The sequence below is a fragment of the Megalops cyprinoides genome, chromosome 16 (assembly GCF_013368585.1).
Source record: "Megalops cyprinoides isolate fMegCyp1 chromosome 16, fMegCyp1.pri, whole genome shotgun sequence".
Classification (NCBI taxonomy): domain Eukaryota; kingdom Metazoa; phylum Chordata; class Actinopteri; order Elopiformes; family Megalopidae; genus Megalops; species Megalops cyprinoides.
In genome coordinates, this window is record NC_050598.1 from 28319425 (window position 1) to 28338220 (window position 18796).

Below are 18796 nucleotides of genomic sequence, written 5' to 3' on the forward strand. Positions count from 1 at the left end.
TATAGACTGAAGGATAAAAAGGAGAGTAGGGAGAGTGAGAGAATAGGGAAGAGGGTAGACAGAGGGATGGAAGGAGGGAGAGGAAAGCTAGAGAGATAGAGCAGCAAAGAGAGAGAGAGAAGGAGAGAGAGAGAGTGCTGTTTATAACCTGTAATGTCTTACTGTGCTTCATTCATTCTGTTCACTGAACCATTCAGTTGCACTCATTGTAAACTCTCCTGCAATACTTAATAACCTTGTCATTCCAATAAAGCTGCTTTTGAATTTGAGCGAGGGGAGAGGAGGGGGGGGGGTTGGACGCAGGGAGCAGGGAGAGGGAGGGGTGCAGGGGAACACAGTCCAGTGTCTGTCGTCCAGGTGCAGCCACTTTGGAGGTCACCGGAAGGACACAACAGGCCGGGCCTCTGTGTTTGATTAAATGTTGGAAAATTACCTGTTGTCAGTGATACAAAAAAACCCCTCTGACGTTTAAAAGTTCTGAATTCTGCGCACGCACAAACACCGCTATGCAATTTTTACAGTCTAATACACATCACGTTCACACCTTAACAGTTTTTTTTTTCTCATATTCAGCATATAATGACTGGTTGTTTTGTGATATGTGATAGTGTGTGTGTGTGTGTGTGGCGGGGTGGGGCTGTTGCTATGTGCCCAAAATGGTGGGGGAGAGTAGGAGGGTATACTGAGGTCACACATGACTGGGATCATAGGTTTGACAAGAAATGCATGTACAGTCCTGACATCTCATAAAAATCACAGTGTTCCTCTCCCCCAGTACCGCACTCAATTTCCTCCCCGTCTCTCTCACCCTCAGCCCCTCCCCCCCCCCCCCCCCCCCCCACTTCTTGATGTTCGGGAATGACTAATAACGCCTTCCTTCCTGGTGTGCAGCATCTACGTGGAACATTGTTCTCTATGTTAATTCACTGTCAAATCCTCGTTATCAGCTAATTCAACACGGGACACAACACACCAAGCATACAAAGGGACGTCTTTTATGATAGTGCACCAGACACATCGGCCTACTGCTGAGGACTGGTATCCAGGTGTTCTTTTCTTTCAGTAATAAAATTAGTAAGGCCTGAGAAAAAAAAATTGAAATTCTCTATCTGCTCCGCGCTGATGATTAATATTTATCAGGCAAAAGAAGCCTGAGGCGAGAATTGACCAGAAAACCCTTCACGGTCTTTGAGGACAGATTATCCACTCCTGATCTGAAGGAGTGTTCGAGGGTAAACAGCTCAGAAATCACACCCGCTGCCGAGAGCGCTCCCTCTCGCCCGTCCGTCCCCCTCTCTCTCTCTCTCTCTCTCTCCACGCCCGCCCTCCGCGGCTCGCTCTACCCCCGCGCTCCGTAACCGAGCGGCTGTCCCCACGCAGCCCCGGCCCCAGCTGTTCCCAATCTGCTCCACGACCCCCCCGGGAGAGCAGAGTTCACCGGGAGCATCACACGAGGGGGTCAGTGAACGGGAGACTGGGCTTCTCGATGTGAAATGAGCACGCCAGCGAGCGCTCCAGCCCTCTGCAACAGCAGCGTTTACCGCATATCAGCGGAGAATCGTTACCAGTGCCAGCCAGCGCGTACCTCAAGCAGTCCGGTCCAGTGTCACTTCTGATGCAATTAGCAGCGTGAACAATTCATGAATAAAGAAATAAATCTAATTAAAACGGGCAGCTACATTTCAATTAAAAACTACAAAATGTAAGAAGATTATGGAATAATTAAGATGTAAATAAGATTAAAGTTTAATTTGAGGGTCATTAGCTTCAAAGATTTTTTTTTTTTTGCATAAAATGCCATGCAAATGGGGGGGGGGGTTCCGTTTTGTTGGGAATGATTGATAAGGTGACCTTACAGACATGTTTCATTCCTCCGACAACTCTGAGACTCGCTAACGATGTGTTCGAACTCACCCTCCCAGCAGGTAAATGCTGCCATCTGTTGCTGAAACTGAGGTTGAACAGGCCTTTGTGGTGACTGCCGTCTTCTGTGCAAATCCGGGGTCAGTGAAGTGCGGTCCCTGCGGACATGGCATGCAGCCTTCCACACGGACTCATTCCACGCTGGGTAAGATGTACGGTCTACCGCCGTGTCAATATGGTTTAGTCTATGCTACTTTGAATCCAACAGCTTTGGAAAAACTCTCCTCTTGGGACATTTACTGTGGCCACGTTTCACTTTGCCCCAATGAATATGCATTTGCTCTTAACATGCAGGGTTTATGCATAGTTGTGTACAAATCTAGATTCATCCTCTTTCTGCTGGACAACAATATAGTTCACCTGGTGGTAGCCTGAGGAATACTTTGTCTCATACTAGCAAATGAAGACAGAGCTGTGGTGGTAACAGTACTTCCATAGGTGTGCCTTTATATATACTTGGTACATTTGTTACATTTTTTGTAGAAACAAAATTCCATGACGCCTTTGGGAAATTGGCCTTCCTTCATAAACTCTGGTATCCCCTGGTCAAAATGTTCTTGCAATTTATGGGCAGCTAAAATAAATGTGCTAAATTTGACTTACTTTGTCGCTTTCCTCTGGATAGGGACTGTGATTTCACTCCCTGAGCAATAAAAATAATTATTCCATCTCTCATCAAAATCCTAACATCGATTAAGGTCAACCACTGCGTAAGTGGAAAACCTGCACTGAAAAGTTGAAAAAGTGAGTTTTATTTATTATATGGGAGTACATAGATATAGGAACATCTCACATGCATATTGCACAAGGGAAGAATAACACACAATATGGTATACAGGATAGAGAACATATACAGGTAGAGTGCAGTGCACTCACACATACAAACACACACGTGAACACACACAGACACCTCCAACAGGGTGTCCAGCTCAACACTGCCACGGTAAAATATTGTTAGACAAACAACAATAAAAAGTGATTGTCCAATGTTTAACTTGCATAGCTTTATACTTGGATGACAAGAGTGTAGAAACCTTCCCCAAACCCTCCTGATGGAATCCTGTTAGGTTAGGAAGCAGCCAGGCACTAGTGCAAAAAAAAGGCAGGAGCTTCTACTTTAGTTCTGGATGCCCAGAACGCACTGAAACCTCACTGTAAAATAGCAACAGTCAGACAACTGACAGGTGACTAGCCAATCAAGAGCTCATTGAATATGAATATGAATCAGTGAACATCAGTAAATATCAGTGACTACGGAATCAAATCCTCTCAGCCTGTATGACTGTTACACATTTACTTCAGTTCATGCCATCAGGAGGCAGAACCCTTAATTCCTTTTATCGGTAAAGGGAGCGAGGCTTTATGAACCTCAAAACGAGTGGAGCTACAGTTGTGCCGTCAGTCACTGACAAGCAAAAAACTGCTGTCAAAAGAAAAACAGTACTCAAATAAGTGAGCCACTGAGGCACTGAAAGCTCCACTCATTTTGGGACTCACAAAGCCTCACTGGCCCAATCGCTAGCTTTGGCGTTCAGTTAATTCTCAGGACATTGCATCAATGCAGCTCTGCATGCCGTGCATTCCCAGCTCTTGGCACTCAACAGACAAATCAACAAAACCTTTGGCAAACAAAACTCCCAACTGGCAGTATGACAGGAACAACTGAATTACGCTACCAAGCTGCATCAATGCATTTGAATATTCATCCCGGTTTAAGAACTGGGCATGCATCTAGCGTATGATAATTGGAATACCCTGTATTCTGATTCTGAAATGTCCCCCCCCCCCCCCCCCCCGCGGTGGTTTCAGCTAATCGGGACTGCATCCATCGGAGAATATTACGGGAGTTCACCTCGAACGCTGGCTGAGGGAATAACGACTCTGCAGTTCTGAACAGCTGGAAGCAGGTAGCTGTGCTTTGCATGTGGGCGCTTATCTTCCAGCCTGACACACAAACTGCAGAACTGTCCGAGTCCAAACCAGCAAAATCACCTGTGTGGGTCTTGTGCTTCGACAGAATTAACCCCAAACCCACATTGGGGTTCCCAGTCCCCCCCCCCCCCTTTCCCCCAACACACACACACTAACTTTCCCCTGTGATTCAAGTGTCCTTTCCTGTACCAACTTTGAATCAAGAACCCTGTAAAGAACAATGCATCTTTCCAGGACAAAAAAAAAAAGAAATACTGACATTCTGACAATTCCCAACCCTTTCGGTTCTTTAATAGAGTGCCATTCCTTCCTTTGGAAAAGACCTCAGGGCGATGGCTGTTTTCTGTGCTCTAAGCTTTCTGGCTCTTGACAATGTCCCAAATCTCTGAACTAAACACAACAATTTAAAACGTTTATCATTTGGGACAAACAGCTGATAACAGCATTGCCGCCGTTAGTGTAAAAGCTCTAAGTGTTCACTTTGATACAAAAGTGTTTTATCTAAAAATATATATATATTTGAATGATATATAGTGTAAATACCATTAAAGTGTAAATACCATTAAAACAGCATAGGAAAATAAAGTGTACACACAGTAGTTTGGCTTTGTCACCACTAAAAATAACAATACTGATGAATTTCCAAAATCTGAACTAGCCTACCTGCCACTATAAACAACACTGGTACAGTAACGGAAGAGCTGAAGTCCTGCGAAAAGACCCAGAATTTCCTGACGAACGGCACTTTTCAGTGCTATTTTCAGGGAGCAGTGAATCTGGGGCAGGATGATAAATATATTTGGTATATAAAAAAGGTGGAAGGAAGGTGGGCATGTTTGAGAAGTGCACACGTATACGCAGAGCAGCTGTATATACTGGGCGGTTTTCGGTTCCTCTCACATATGGGCTACAGAGAAAGAGGAAAATGCCCTCAGAGCAAACGGACCCAGCAAACGCAGGCCCCAGGAAGGGAGGGGGAGATTGATGGGTTTTTGGGGAGGGTGGGGTGGGGGGGGTGCAATAGTGTTAAAAAACACAGCCCCTACTTTTGTGGTGCGGGGAGGGGCTGGGCGGGGGCGATCGCTGACGCGGGCGCAAGATTCTGGAGTAGGGCGTGGCTGGAGTGGTGGGGGTGCGGGGGGTTGGGGCGTTCCGTGACGGGGTGCGTCCCGAGAGGAACGAGCGGAGGAAAGCCCGTTTCTCAGGGCGGTGGTTTTCGCCGTCGGGGGCCCTGCCCCCGCCACACCCTCTCTTCTTGCAGGAGCCAGGGGTTGGTGGGACCGGGGGAGGGGGAGGGGCTTGCAGCTGTGCCAGCCTGTCAGTCTTCTTCTTCAGGTCCATCTTCACCAGCAGCAGGCTGTTCTGAAGCTCCCCCAAAGTCTGGTCCTGGGGGGGGGGGGGGCAGGGTGGGTGGAGGAGAGAGGATGGGTGAAGGGGAGAGAGACGTGGAGAGGTTTCAGAGCCAAGACAGTGCGTAGGTTAAAAAATTTGTGGGAAGAGGGGGGGACCCATTAGAGGATGAGAGGAGGAAAGAGGAGGAGGCGACAGACCACGGCGCCCATTTGAGGAAGACGGAAGGAAAGAATAGGAGCTGAGAGACCAGGGACGTGTGTTTGCCCTGTGACCACAACTTGAAAAGAGTTGAGCTCATGTTGTGGTCAGACTGCAAACACGCAGCCTATTTTGGTCTGATAAAGACATTCTCTGCCAGTTCATTATTAACATCAGTAATATAGCTTAGAGATTGGTTAATGTAATTTTTGGTTTAGGTGTCCTTTTCAGACCAGAGAAAAAGCAGGGGAGGGTCAGACAGTGATGGGAAGAAAGGGGAGGGAGGGGGAAGACAGAAAATGAAAAGAACGTATTGTTTGTATATGAGGTAAAACAGAGGCTGGTGACCCTGGTCTTTGAGTGGTCACTCCACCTCGGGTTTTAAAATACCTATATTTGACTCTGTTGTTGGGCGGGGATGTCCCATTCACCTGATATTAAAGGGAATAATGACTGCCTGACCACTGTGTGACCACTGACTGACTGACAGTCATTCCTGGACAGGTATGACAGGTAAGGCGTGACTGCGGCTCTGACCCACGGCAGTACCTGCTTGGCGAGCGTGGTGTCGGCGCTGGCCAGCGTGTGGCGCAGTCTCTCCCCACTGGTGCTGTGGCAGCAGGCCCTCTCTGCTGACTGCAGCTCCACCCCCAGGCGCTGCAAGTCCAGGCGCAGCTGACGCAGACTCTGAACGAGGGAACGAGAGGCGGAGGAAAACGAAAACTGTTAATGGACCACCTGATGGAGTGAACAGTGGTCAATGAGAAAACTTTATCCAGCTCTCACACACACACACACACGCACACACACACGCACACGCGCACGCACACGCACACAGAGCACTGACCCTCTGGCCCTCCTGAAGCTTGCGATCCACAGCAGAGGTGAGTGTGCTGGATGGGGCAGGCAGTGTGAGCAGACCCTGGTAACGCCTCAGCTCTGAAGGGGGGGGGGGGAATCAGTCAGTAATGACAACCTTGACCCCCTGTCTCCATGTCTTTCTACAGTGTAAATTTTTATTTGGCAAATGCTCTTACCTACAGACTTACGGGCCATCATGACAAGATATAATACACACATACAACTGGATCAATAACAATCACTGAACTATGAAAAGAACAATACACTCAGACCACACCAGATGTCACTTAGTGGATGGATAGGTCAAACACTAGGTCTGAGACATAGGACGACATAGGCTGATTAATTTTAAAGGTTGCAAAGTCAGCCTGCACATCAGACGCCCTTATTCTGTGCATTTATCCATGTGTGGTAAGGTATGCGCTTTACAACTTACACTGAGTCCAAACACACTGTTTCTGAGCCGTTCACCTCCTCACCTTGCGTTTTCTCCAGCAGCTCCGAGCGACACACCTCCAGCTCCGCCCGAACTCTGCTCAGCTCCTCCAACAACGAGGAGGAAGAGGCGGAGGAGGAGGAGGAGGAGGAGGAGGAAGAGGAGGAGAGGGATGCCTGCTTTCGGGAGCATCGGGGGGTCTCCGCCGCTCCTGTTGCCTCCTCTCTGCCCCTCCTCAGGTCTGCGGTGAGCTGCTCGATCTGCTCGTCACGCTCCTGCGGTCGAGGCCAGCGCGTTAGAGCGTCATTGTCACTGCTGCCTCACTGTGCTGCGTGTCTCTGTAGCTGGGTGACGGGCGTCACACAGTCTCCTGGCGCGGTCTCTCTCGTGGCTGAAATGTCCCCCATAATTATGTGTCCTGTGTGCAGTATGCCGCTCACCTCTCTACTATGTATACAGCTCTCTCACTGTCCCTTGTGAGTGCAGAATATCTCACTGTCTGGTTTTTCTCACCAGTGTAATATCTCTCTCTCTCCTCTCTATCTCTTGTGAGTGTAGAAGCTCTCTCATCTCTCTCTGGTGAGTGTGCCGTTTCTCTCACCTCCATCTCCTGCATGTAGAACCTCTTCAGGTTTTTCTGCAGGTTGTTGACCTTGTCCTCGTACCTCTCCTCCATCAGCGCTCTCTCCGTCTCCAGCGTCTCACTGCAGCGGGGAGAGTTACATAACATTACATTACAGCCATTACATTACACTCTCATCCAAAGTGACTTACATAGATCACAATTTTATGCATTTATACAACTGGATATTTATTGAGGCAACTGTGGTTTAAGTATCTTGCCCAAAGGTACTTAAGCAGTGGCCCAGCGGAGAATCGAACCAGCAACCTTTCGGTTACAAGCCCTTCTTACCACTATGCTACACTGCCACCCCCAGTTAAGGTAGGAGCAGCGGTTATAGGGAGGTGTGCGGAGACTGTTCTCAGATCAGCCTTACACACTGACTCCAGTAGCTGTAAAGGCCCATCCCTTTGCCCCCCCCCCAGGTCACCCCTGTCCCTTCCTCCCCCTCCCCCACCCGTCCCCCCTACCTGAAGTCCTTCTCCATGCGTGAGATGACCTCCATCATCTCGCCGCACACCTGCTCCCTCATGCTGGCCTCCAGCGCCTCCCTCTCCGCCCGCTGCCTCTGCACCTCCCCCTTCAGCACCTCGATGGCCCGCAGCAGCGCCTGCGTCACCAGGACACGGGGTTTACCGGGGAACAGCCTCGCGCACACACAGACCACAGCCACGCCCGTAATCCAGCACACGGACACGGGGTTTACCGGGGAACAGCCTCGCGCACACACAGACCACAGCCACGCCCGTAATCCAGCACACGGACACGGGGTTTACCGGGGAACAGCCTCGCGCACACACAGACCACAGCCACGCCCGTAATCCAGCACACGGACACGGGGTTTACCGGGGAACAGCCTCGCGCACACACAGACCACAGCCACGCCCGTAATCCAGCACACGGACACGGGGTTTACCGGGGAACAGCCTCGCGCACACACAGACCACAGCCACACCCGTAATCCAGCACACGGACACGGGGTTTACCGGGGAACAGCCTCGCGCACACACAGACCACAGCCACGCCCGTAATCCAGCACACGGACACGGGGTTTACCGGGGAACAGCCTCGCGCACACACAGACCACAGCCACGCCCGTAATCCAGCACACGGACACGGGGTTTACCGGGGAACAGCCTCGCGCACACACAGACCACAGCCACGCCCGTAATCCAGCACACGGACACGGGGTTTACCGGGGAACAGCCTCGCGCACACACAGACCACAGCCACACCCCTAATGCAGTGCACACATGGCCTGCAACTCGCAGTGCCCTTAGCAATGCAGATCACATTAGTGACAGCACCAGCGCCATTAGTGACAGCACATCGTTTCGAGTCCAGCAGCGATTGGGGAGGTATGTACTTATTCTTCGTAACGGTGCAGAAACTGACCTCGGAGTCAAACATGCTGATATCGCCCTCTTCGTCCTCGCTATACTCTTCCTCCTCTTCCCGGGCGCTGTCATTGGTCCGCAGCCCGTGCTCTCGAAGCAGCGATTGGATGAAGGCAACGCGTGTCTTGGTGGACGGGCCGTGGACCAGCTGAGGGGGTGCATGGAGGAAGTTGTGAGGGAAGAGACAGGAAGGAAGGCAGAGTGACTGGAGGTGCTTATGAATATTCATTGGATATTGGACCATTCTGTACTGATTCCAATAAGTGCTGATATGCGTAAAATCGTTGTAATGGCCAATAAAAATGCCATCCAGTCGGGCCTCATTAAAATTCATGTGTTCTGCAGGAGAGCAGTGTTTACCAGAATCAGAGACATCAAGAAGCACAGAACACCATGACTCCTTCTATAAAACTGAAGAGCTAAGCAGAACCTGTGTGTGTATGATTCCATACCTCTGAGTGTGTGTGTATATGTATGTGAGATGTAATACTCTGTGTGTGTATATGGATATGATGCAGCTGTTGCATTTGAGTGTGTAGGAGGCAGTACCTTTGTGTACGTATGTGTGTGTGTGTGTGTGTGTGTGTGTGTGTGTGTGTGTGTGTAGTTGTGTGTATACATGGGTGTGATGCAGAACCTGTGTGTGTGAGTAGTATGCAGTTACCTGTGTAGCGATGGCGGAGAACTTAAGTGCCTGCAGTGTCTCGTCGTACGTGGAGGCGCAGGGGTTGATGTTGACCACCATGCAGGAGCGGCCACGCCCACAGAAGAACCCCTGCAGCACCCGCGTCAGCTTGCTGTCCCTGAAAGGAACCACAAGGGGGGGCCGAGACCTGCGGAACAGACAGAGAGGGATCCGCATTAAGAATGAGTATGCACCTTCAGGCTGCTAGTATAGGAGTGTGTGTGTGTGTGTGTGCGCATACTTGTTGCTCTGGTTGTGTCTGAGCGCGCTGATGCAGCGGCCGAGCGTGTGGAGGGAGGTGTTGATGTTGTTGGCCTCCTTCATGCGGTCCCCAATGCGCTGGTCCTTACAGCGCTCTGACCCAGCCAGGTCACACACCGACAGCCTGGAGAGAGAGCCGTGATTACACCTGACACATTCACACTGATATCACACTCATCATAAAGATTATACCTGACACATTCACACTGAGATCGAACACATCACAGAGATTACACTTGACACACCCACACTGAAATCACACTCAGTACAGAGATTACACCTGACACATTCACACTGAAATCACAGTAGAGATTACACCTGACACATTCACACTGAAATCACAATGATTGCAGTGATTACAACTGACACATTCACACTGAAATCACACTCATGCAGTGATCACACCTGACACATTCACAATGAAATCACACTCGAGACTACACCTGATGCATTCACACTGAAAGCACAATGATTGCAGTGATTACAACTGACACATTCACACTGGAATCACACTCTGCAGCGGGCGTTCCTCACTCGCTGATGTGGGTGTTCCGCCCACAGTCCCCCTCTGGGTGGATGTGCAGGATGCGGATGGAGAAGATGCTGTGGCTGGAGAGAGGGGGTAATGGACCATTAATACAGTCATTAACACTGTGTCTTTATATTTACAGGTCACCTCTAATGAGGAAAAAGAAATGCATTAATCTCTCCCCAACATATACAATGTCATCTCCTCTTCTATAATATCGCACAGCCAAAGCAGTTGTGTGTGTATGTGTGTGTGTGTGTGTGTGTGTGTGTGTGTGTGGATGTACTTAGGAGTGTGAGATCCTATATGTGTGTGTCAGCACCTGTGAGTAGATTTATGTGTGTGCAGAAGTTATGCGTCAGGTGCAAGACAGTCTTTTGTCTTTGTTGTTTTGTTTGTGTTTTTTTTTCACCTGCAGCTGGAGCTGTGGTTCAGGTGAGTAAGTGTCTGAGTGAGTGTGTGTGTGTGTGTGTGTGTGTGCGCGCGCGCGTGTGTGTGTGTGTGTGTGTGTGTGTGTGTGTGTGTGTGTGTGTGTGTGTGTATGTGTGTATGTGTGTGTGTGTGTGTGTGTGTGTGTGTGTGTGTGTGTGTGTACCTGCGGCTGGAGCTGTGGTTCAGGTGAGTGCTGGCAAAGCTCTGGTTGCAGCGGCCGATCCTCAGCACCCTCCAGGCCTCCTCTGCGCTGCGCACCTGCACCCAGGTAAGATCTGACCAACAGGGGGAGACACTTTCACAGCCCACTCCAACAACACTGTGCAAATGATGCTCCCCTGGATATGTGTGGAAGTGTGTCTGTGTGGGTCTGAACAAAGGTGTTAACATATCACTGTGCCTGTATCAGTGCTGGATTTACCCTTGACATATGGGTTGCCATAGCGATCGTCATTCAGACGTAGCGTGGCTCGTTTCCTGGACTGCAGCGTGGGCGGAGCCTCCAGCAGGTCATACAGGAACTCGTTGTAGATCTCGAAAAAGGACACCCAGACCGAAAACTGCACCCCTTCTGCCAGCTCCTCCCCTTCGCTGTGGGACAGAGAGTCTGCGTCTAGGCACACGTTGTCCGAATCTGCAAGAGATGAGGAGAGAAACAGGGATCATTATGCAGTTGTGATTGGTTGGTAGGCATGTTCCTGTTTGGTTTGGTCACTAAGTACAGTCCCTCACCTTCCAGGTGGGTGGCGGTGCAGCTGGCTAAGGACACCCCCCCGATGCCACTGTCACAGCTGATGCTGACCCCGCCTCGCAGCCGGGAATGCTGGGACGTCATGGATTCCTCCTGAAGTAAGGAAGAGGAAAGAGTCACTCCTCCACTCATGCGTTCAGCAGCCAATAGAGCATTATGAAGAGAAGGTAAGGGTCATTGTCTAATATCACTACTGACTGGGAACTGAGATCATAATGCAAAATCACAACTTAGACCTGAAGACAGAATTCAGGGGATGAATGCAGACAGAGAATATTCCCTCTCTCCCTCATGGGTCTTACCAACATCACTCACTCCCCTCCCTTCCTGTCCTCTTCTTTTTGCCCCACCAATAAATGATTCAGAAGTAGTTTAGCCACCCCAGACCTAAACACTATGTATGTGGTATAAAAAAGCGAAAGCTGATCTCTGATCAGTCCTTTGGGGCTGGGGGGAACCCCTTACCTCTTTGAGCAGGGCGTCTCGGCGGGTCTCCTCGGCCCTGACCTCACTGCTGTCCAGCCGCCGGACCTCCTGGCACAAAACCGGCTTCAGGTCCAGGGAGTTATAGAGCCGCCCCCTCAGCTTCCCAAAGACAGACACCAGTGCCCGGGGGAGCAGCCCCGCCTCGTGCCCCATGCCTGGTGGCAGGGGAGGAAGGGACGTGAGTACTCACCCTGCATTTGCGGGGGGTCATTTTTGGATAGGCCATAAGTGGTAATGAAGGACCATACAAGGTAATGAGTTAAAGAAAAGACATTGATGTGCTGCTATAATCCCATAAGCATAAGATCATTATGAGCAAACATAATAATAAGTCTCCGTATCAGTCCCAAACAAAATACTGTAAATACTCAAAGACATATTCTGGTACGTGAGGGGCCAAATGTTCCTAGAGGGAAATTTTAGGATTGGTTCCAAATGGTGATCATGCATAAAAGACTGGGGCACATATGTGCAGGACTACTACACATATGTATAGTATACCAAGAGAAGACCACTATTACATTACATTGCATTCAATTAGCAGATGCTCTTATCCAGAGTGACTTTCAGCACAGCAGAACATACAGTAAGTGTATCCATTCAAGTTGAATGAGCAACCCTCACTTATTCACTTATTAATTAAGTTCTATTTACAAAAAGTACTATTATAAATAAATATGATTCACTCATTAAGTCACAAAGATAAAATGGCCAAATCTTTAATGAATGATCTGCGCGCAACACTTTTTCCTTCATTAAACATGAGGCTGAAAGATTAGTGGCTTTGTATAGAGGCTGCATCAGTGAGCAGCGGTCTTCTCCTTAGTTTGTGAAATTTCTGATCTAGACGCCTCTGTTTTTTTAATACTCTAACGGCTTAGCGGCTGGGGAGCTGGTATTGTTCCCCAAAGATTTTTTTTGGGTTCCTAGGCGGGGCACTGCAGGTGTAGCCTTTAGCAGGATGCTGCACTTGAACCGCTTCAGCAACAATCCGTAAGCTGCTAATAAGAAGAATGCAAGTCACCCCGCCTAAAGACATCAGCTGTGCAAACAAATAATCTTAAATAAATGATGAATAAAGATGCAAAGATGGATCATACTCATGACTAATGGCATAAATATTGCAGGACAAGAGGGAACACAGAAGCCTGTGCAGCCGTTAAACGGAGGGTATTTTTAGAGGCATCAGGGTGCGGGTAATGAGCGCCTCACCCTGGACAGTGTAGGTCTTGCCGGAGTTGGTGACGCCGTAGGTGTAAAGCAACCTGTTCTCCCCACGTAGGACGTCCCACACCGTCTCCTTCATGGTGCGGTTGAAAAACTCCTGCTGTGTCGTCTCAGGGCCTGAAATCTGCCAGAGAAGTGTCACGTTATGCGTTTCTCTTTATTAGGAGTTACCTGTGGGATAGCGTACCACAAGCACGGTGTCAGGGTTACCTGTGTGAAGGTGTATGAAGGTGAGTGTCAGTGTTACCTGTGTGAAGGTGTATGAAGGTGAGTGTCAGTGTTACCTGTGTGGAGGTGTATGAAGGTGAGTGTCAGGGTTACCTGTGTGAAGGTGTATGAAGGTGAGTGTGAGTGTAGCCTGTGTGGAGGTGTATGAAGGTGAGTGTCCGTGTAGCCTGTGTGGAGGTGTATAAATGAGTGTCAGTGTTACCTGTGTGAGGGTGTATGAAGGTGAGTGTGAGTGTAGCCTGTGTGGAGGTGTATGAATGTGAATGTCAGTGTTACCTGTGTGAAGGTGAACTTGTGCACGCTCTGGGAAACTCCTCTCTCTGTGCTCCTCATGTTGAGGGAGTCTCTGGGGGCTCGGAGCAGCAGGGTCTCTTCATCGTGAACACACACACACCCCTACAGTAGGGCCAGAGAGAGAGTGTGTGTGTGGGTTAAATATGACCAATGGCTGGCCAGAGAGCGACAGAAAGTAGCCAGCCAATTACAGATCAGATCAACAACACTTCCCAAGCCATCAAAAACAAAATAAAGACCTCGTTAAAAGTCAGAAAATATGTGCACTGGATATGGCTGAGATTCACTGACTCAACAGAAGTGTCATGAAGGTGATGTGTTCCAACCACCCATTTATGCCCCTTCACCCAAGCACACTAAAGGTATTGTGAACAGCCATGTCTTTGTATGCACGCCTTGTCCTAAGTGACCTCCTGGAAACGCCACAGTGGTGACCCATGACTCCTAACCTGCTCCTCCCCTCTCTCCTTCTCTCCCTCAGTCAGAGGACGGATGCGGAGGTACACCCTCAACCTCTCCGTGCTCCCCTCGTCTTCCACGCCCTCTCGTCCGTCAGCTCCCGCGTTCAACCGTTCTGTCTGACAGAGGGAGACAGGTGCAAAGAAACCCCATGTGGTTAGCAGGCAGAATGGTCTCTTACAACCAGCTCTGAAAGAGAGGTTTACAGACAGGGCGTGAAACAGGGAGACAAGATACACCAGAGCAAGGAGAACAGATGAGAGGATTGTACAGAGTTCAGTCTGGAGAGGTCAAGCTTTGGGGGCTTCGTTTCGACAAATAAACAGTTTACGGAACTGCAGCAAACATAATCGGGACACAAATCAACTTGTGAGACATAAAAAGGACTCATTGTGAGAAAAGAGTGTCTAGCGGCTATGTAGCCAATCAGGGTGGAGGATGTTTGCACAGAAATAAAGACCCAATCACCCCCCCGAGGCCAGGGAAGAAAGGTTCCATTTAATGCCAATAAATGAATGAGTTCAGGAATGTGTTCACAGAATTCACCAAAGAATTTCAGAAAGTCACTGCGCTTTCATTGAAAGAACCTGCCTGGCCAAAATAAGGAATGCAAATACCTTTTAGATAGAGGTGCTTTGTTCCATTAAGCGGGAGAGAGTTTGGATGGTGGAAAAGGGGGACAAAGAAAGGAGCGTTTCCAACGGCCATGGACATCTGCAGGGTGGACCCAGTGTCCCTCACCTCTTTCTTCAGTTTGTGGAGCTCAGCTAGAGGGGCGATCAGGGATATCTCATGCAAAGTCGCCCCGCAGCGCATCGACCCGGCAAGACCCCCCATCTCCGCTGCCGTCGACTCCAGCACGGGGGCCCCTCCCTCCTCCTCATCCGAAAGCGCAGCGCGGGGAGAAGCAAAACGCAACGCCATGGCAACCACCTGGAAGGGGGCGGGACACACACGGCATCAAAATAAAGTGCATGCCCGATCAGATGTTTGTCAGATGTTTGCTTGCGAGCGCTTGAGACAAAGGGTAAATTAATCCGGAATGCTGCTTGGCAGAAAATCAAACGCGACCCTTGGCTCAGGAAGTCGCGTCCTGCCAGTGGTGTGGAATTTAGCATCTGACTCATTCCCAGACATGGCTGCAGACACAAGACTCCCATTCACAGACAAACTGCCATGCCCGATGACAGCTTCCCAGGCTGACATCACGATAGGCTCTGTGCTTATTAAGACAGCACCGCACTGTTCCACAATAGCACACTATCCGCCCAGAAACGTCTGACAAAGCAAAGGTGATGTTGTTGGATAAGGCTAATTGTCTAACCGAGTTAGCAAACAGGGCAGATGGAAATGCAGAAAAACTGGTTTGGAAACAACCTCTCATGCAGCCCAAAAAAAGAACACATCAAGGACACACTCTGGACCGATAAAGTAGCGAATTAGCTATACTTCAGAGCAGTGTCGAATGCCCGCTTGCTGGTTGTAATCATAATGACAATGGTATGCAGAAAGTCTATCTATATACGTTCAAGTAACATCTGAATACAGATCATTACACAGCCCCTGAAAATGCAATATTTTACAGTTATACAGACTGCTAGCTGCAGCTGTTTGATATTGCTCTCTAGCTGTAACTAAAAAGTAACCGCACAGATATAACATTACACAGCCAATGCTTCAAAAAGCGTACTTTACTGGTCGTGAAAAGACAATAAATGCCAATGTACTTGCTAGCTAACAAGGTACAGTGATTTCCATATGATGAAATTGTATTGATACTCACTTTGACTGTCCTCCCGTTGCAAACCTTAATGTTACTGTCCAGGAATTCCAGCAATCCAGTAAACCAGTCCTTGACCCTTCACTGTTATTAGTTAGTTAACTAATACTAAGTGAAGTATCTCCCTCACAATGATGCCTGTTTAGCCAGCCTTTAAATTGCCCTTCAACAAACCTGAAATCTTGCTTGGACCGTAACTAAACCCTAGCTGAAGAGCTGGCTATTTTTCATCCATCCCTCATGTAAGTTACCTGGCCAGCTTTCGAACAAGCAAGTACAACTGCAATCCCTATGGCCATGTTCTACGACCTGCCCCCTGCCGCTCAGGCATCCAACCAGTTCAAACATCGCGCCCGAGTCACACAACCAATAACCATACAGGATGTGTGGATTTAGCCAATAGCGGCGACGTTGTTGAGAGGGAATTTCTCCAACAGCCAATGGAATTAACCGTGTCTCTGCCGGGAAATCTTGGCAGCAAAACACGTGAAGGTGAACGAGTCGTTGAGCAGCCCGAGCTGAACTGCAGAATTGGAGACAGGATTGTCCGCAAACACGATTCGCGAAAGCGGCTTTGCTGTGATGAGGGAAAGTTAATGAAAAACGGATATCCCTCTTCACTGTGTTCATTGTATTCTTTTGGCGCCGGTTTTTTTTTCCTGAATGCCCTTTCCCTAATGTTACCGAACATTATTTTTTTAAACAATATCCATGTGCACATCTTCTCCGAGAGCGTTGTAAATCCCGCTGGATTAGTATCAACCAAATAAATATATAGTGTTGGAGGGAAAGGGATAGGCTGGCATATCAGTTTGAAATTTATGAACATGTGAAGTTTCTTTAAACGGACAGGTTGGGACCACTATTTAATTACCACACAGTGTGTTGGCATAATATTAGTAAGTGTATTTCTTTTTTGACAGGAATGGGAGATAGTATTCAGGCTGATTTTCCTACAAGATCCACACAGTGGGTTGCTATAATGAACCTTTCAGGTTCACATAAACAGAAAAGAATCAAACTGCAACTGAGTGATAGATTGTGATTGATTTCTTCCTTGGACCTTCCACTTCTCCTTGAGCACAGGCAATTGATTGTGATTGCTGTTCTCCCATGTGAAAATAAAGAGGCAAGGCTTGACGAAGTTCTAGTGTTGGGTTCTCCGTCTTGCCTAGCTCCCAAAGGCATGATTTAAAGTGGGATTTATTCTCTGTCTTTTCAGCGGAGAGCTTGCTCTGTCTCATTACCTTCAGGCTGTAAATGATGTGATTTTCACGCCCTCGGCCGGCCTGGAGGTGTGAGCCGAGGCGTCCCGCAGTGAGTTCATCTGCGTTCTGCAATTCCCATCTCCCCTGGACCTCTGAGCAGCGTCACGTGGTGCTTACCCCAGCAGCGAGCAGCTGCTGCACCGCACACACCTGGATGCGCCCCCCTCTGCTGCTCCACACACCCCACAAGCAGCAGAACCATATGATTACAAGCTTCTCCCACCCCCCCAGAGCAGACAGCCTAGGGTCTGTGTCACACTGCTTATCCCTGGATCATTTCACAGTTATGGCACATCTTTCCCATATGTCTTGGGCTTGCTGTGGCTTCTGTCACATGTACTGTATATGAAAAGAAAAAACTTGAACAGCCCGACACCAATGAGATGCTGATCTGTGCAGATCCCATTGCGTCCTAATCCAGCCAAATATATTTGCTTTACACCCCAGGGTTTGCCTAAAGAAGGGAACATCCCCTAAGAAGACAAATCTCATGAAAATATATTCATGGGAAAATTTCTGTCCTCCCATGGCTCACTGTGACATAAGCACTACAGAACCTTGTCACACTGTGACAATGTACACTATTTTCATGGCATTCAAAATCCAGTTCAGGTACTATTTGTATATGAAAATATTCTGACTGGATAAATCGAGACAGGGAAAACTGTGCCTAGCAGATCACCTTGTTTTTCTGAAGCACAATCTCGTGTGCTTAGTGCCTAAGCACAACACGTCAACTGATACACAAAATAAGAAACAAAATCAATTTTTATCACAGGAAAGTGCAAAACAAAATAAATCATGTAAAACAAAAAAAGAACCTTTAAAATCATGCTGACAAATACAGCATTGAAAACTTGGGATATATATATGCTCACTTTGAATTATTATTATTATTATTATTATTATTATTAATCTATTTGGCAGACACCTCTACCCAGCGTGATTTACAATGCATTTGACTGCCCGCAGCATATCCACGGTCTCAAAGTGAGGAATTACGCCAAAGCCAGACGCCACAGTAGCACCTTGGGCCTGCTGCCTCTTCTGTGTCTGCCCTGGTCTTCAGAAGCATTACCACCTTCTTCAGGGGCTTCAGTGAGGTTCTGGTCACTCTCACCAGATGAGACAGGAAGGTGTAAGTGTGGTTATTGTCATTGTCATCATGCCTGATACAACATGCCAGGATTGCTTTCAGCCACAGTAAGACTGGGGTCGCATTGTTCTTCTTTTCTCCACTTTGGCCGCAGGTCAGCTACACTTAAGCCCCATTCATAGAGTTTGCTGTCAAAATGATTTTGGATGTCGTTTTTTTTATATTGGAATCGTAGTAATGCATGCTAAACAGTAAAATTTTCACTGAGATGCATCCATAATGTTCACAATTTGCGCTGGTAATTGCAAGCCTTGTCTAAAGAATGCAGTTCACCCATCTGTATCATTAAACTTCCACCGCAGCGCTCTGCTTTTCTCATTTCTGGTAAGAAGCAGCGCAACGCGCTTGTCTTTTCTCAAACATTTCTCAGACATCCATGTCGACGGTGCTAAAACGACTGGAGGATGCGGGCATCGATCCCGCTACCTCTCGCATGCTAAGCGAGCGCTCTACCATTTGAGCTAATCCCCCTGGTGGAGGAAAAGGCGTGCTGCAGTTTACTTGTAATTCCGCAGGTT

At 48.5% G+C, this 18796-nt stretch overlaps 1 protein-coding gene and 1 non-coding gene across 2 annotated transcripts; both read right to left on the minus strand.

Moving 5' to 3' along the window:
- Window positions 1-4751: 4751 nt before the first annotated feature.
- Window positions 4752-14998, minus strand: LOC118790661 (kinesin-like protein KIF20A). The gene is made up of 19 exons (XM_036547653.1): window positions 14816-14998; window positions 14065-14193; window positions 13598-13717; window positions 13079-13217; window positions 11846-12021; window positions 11362-11473; window positions 11051-11263; window positions 10793-10904; window positions 10203-10277; window positions 9649-9792; window positions 9387-9555; window positions 8721-8870; window positions 7796-7935; window positions 7305-7407; window positions 6747-6978; window positions 6254-6345; window positions 5956-6093; window positions 4902-5241; window positions 4752-4762 (listed from the first exon to the last, which is right to left on the minus strand). Exons 1-19 carry the CDS (start codon window positions 14996-14998, stop codon window positions 4752-4754), a joined length of 2778 nt encoding a protein of 925 aa, XP_036403546.1.
- A 3678-nt stretch (window positions 14999-18676) lies between these two features.
- trnaa-agc lies at window positions 18677-18749 on the minus strand. Its single transcript has one exon. It is a non-coding gene; the product is annotated as a tRNA-Ala (tRNA).
- Window positions 18750-18796: the final 47 nt, after the last annotated feature.

Coding starts and splice junctions, on each gene's coding strand:
- LOC118790661 (XM_036547653.1), bottom strand. CDS start 14,998: ATGGCGTTGCGTTTTGCTTCTCCCCGCGCTGCGCTTTCGGATGAGGAG. Junction 8,871..9,386: donor TCTCCGCCATCGCTACACAG/GTAACTGCATAC, acceptor GCACCCCCTCAG/CTGGTCCACGGCCCGTCCAC. Junction 5,242..5,955: donor ACACCACGCTCGCCAAGCAG/GTACTGCCGTGG, acceptor CCCCCCCCCCAG/GACCAGACTTTGGGGGAGCT.